This window comes from Pteropus vampyrus, unplaced genomic scaffold (assembly GCF_000151845.1).
Source record: "Pteropus vampyrus isolate Shadow unplaced genomic scaffold, Pvam_2.0 Scaffold10456, whole genome shotgun sequence".
Lineage (NCBI taxonomy): Eukaryota > Metazoa > Chordata > Mammalia > Chiroptera > Pteropodidae > Pteropus > Pteropus vampyrus.
The window spans coordinates 1-1,726 of NW_011899237.1; the positions used below are offsets into that span (position 1 = coordinate 1).

The 1,726-nt window shown below is 45.1% G+C and overlaps 1 protein-coding gene across 1 annotated transcript; it reads right to left on the reverse strand.

The window, feature by feature from the left end:
- Positions 1-133: 133 nt before the first annotated feature.
- Positions 134-1,075, reverse strand: LOC105310741 (olfactory receptor 1009-like). The gene has a single exon (XM_011386861.1). The coding sequence runs from the start codon at positions 1,073-1,075 to the stop codon at positions 134-136; it is 942 nt and encodes a 313-aa protein (XP_011385163.1).
- Positions 1,076-1,726: the final 651 nt, after the last annotated feature.

Here is a 1,726-nt window from a genome sequence, read left to right on the forward strand (position 1 = left end):
CACAGGACTTAATGAATCTACATTAATTGACCAAATGAATGAATAATTAGATGGATGAATGGATAAAGGGATGTCAATATGCACTAGTTTGTCCATTTAGATTTCTTCCCGCGATTTTCTTTCTAGTAAGAATTTAGGCTCTACAAGACTTCCTCTTAGCGACAGTCCTGTGGAGGGCATCTTTGACTTCCTTGTTCCTCAAGCTGTAGATAAGTGGATTCAACATGGGGATCACTGCTGTGTAAAACACAGACACCACTTTATTGATGTCAAGGGAGAAACTTGCACTAGGTCGCACATAAATAAAGAAAAGAGTACCATACAGGATGGAGACGGCTGTCAGGTGAGAAGAGCAGGTGGAGAAGGCTTTGCGCCTCCCATTGGCAGAGTCGATCCTCAGGATGGCTGTGAGGATGTAAACGTAGGAGACCAGGATAGTCACACCACTGAAGACTCCCACCGCCCCAGCCACGACGAAAACTACCAACTTATTGACCCCAGTGTCAGCACACACAAGGGAAAGCAGGGGGGACATATCGCAGAAGAAATGATTGATGACATTGGGGCCACAAAAAGGGAGACGAAATGCATTGGTTGTATGAGTCATGGTGTTCATGAACCCGATGACATAGGGACCAACCACCAGCTGGATACAGAGTCTCTGGGACATGGCAACGGAATACAATAATGGGTTGCAGATGGCTACATAGCGGTCATAGGCCATGGACGCCAAGAGGAAACACTCCGCTGCCACAAAGAACCCAAAGAACCACTGCTGCAAAGCACAGCCCAAGAAAGAGATGGCTTTCCTTTTCACAAAGAAGTCAGTGAGCATCTTGGGGCTCACGACTGAGGAGAAGCAGATGTCCACAAAGGACAAGTGGCTGAGGAAAAAGTACATAGGTGTGTGAAGGCGGGAATCGATCCGTATCAGAATAATCATACCCAAGTTTCCTGTCAGGTTGACGATGTAGAAACTAAGAAAGAGCAGGAAGAGGAAGACCTGCATTCGGGGGTTGTAATTCAAACCTGTGAAAATGAACTCCGTGACCCCGGTGTAGTTTTCACTGGCCATTGACTGGTTGGGGTTTCCACTAGAAGAGCAGAGGAGTGACAACAGATTTGATAAACATGTCTTTGAAAATGAGACAGAGCAAAAACCTACTAGAAACTGGAAGAGTGCATGAGATAATATGAGTTAGTTGCATGCTGCAGCTGGGGAAACAAAAGGGAAATGTAGACTCCTGCACAAGATCAGCTATACTACTTAAGACTGTGTCGATGCCATCGATATGCAGATGGAAAAAAATGGAAGCCCAGAAAAGACGAGCAGGTGCTTCAGGTTCCATAATTAACTGCTAGCAGAGGCAATTTCAGAATAGATGTCCATTAATTCCCACTTCAGTGAACTTTACCTGAGTTCGCCAGGTTGCCACACACCTGGTGAAATGATGCAGGAGAGTGGAAGTGAGGCAAGCTAGAGAAGAAATCAGCAGCCCCTCATTTTCAGAACATATGCTGCGCACTTGTGATCATAACTTAAGGCCAAGTGCATGCTCTCCAACTGCGCTGGACTCCACCTCTTCTGAACATAGGAAAGTTGCTTTTCTCCTCTGAAAAGCCAGAATAATAATGGCAATACCAGCCTTGTAAATTATCGTGAGGATTAAATAAGATAGCATACCTGAAGCATTTAGCAGAGTCTTATTGAGCATCTAAATAAGTG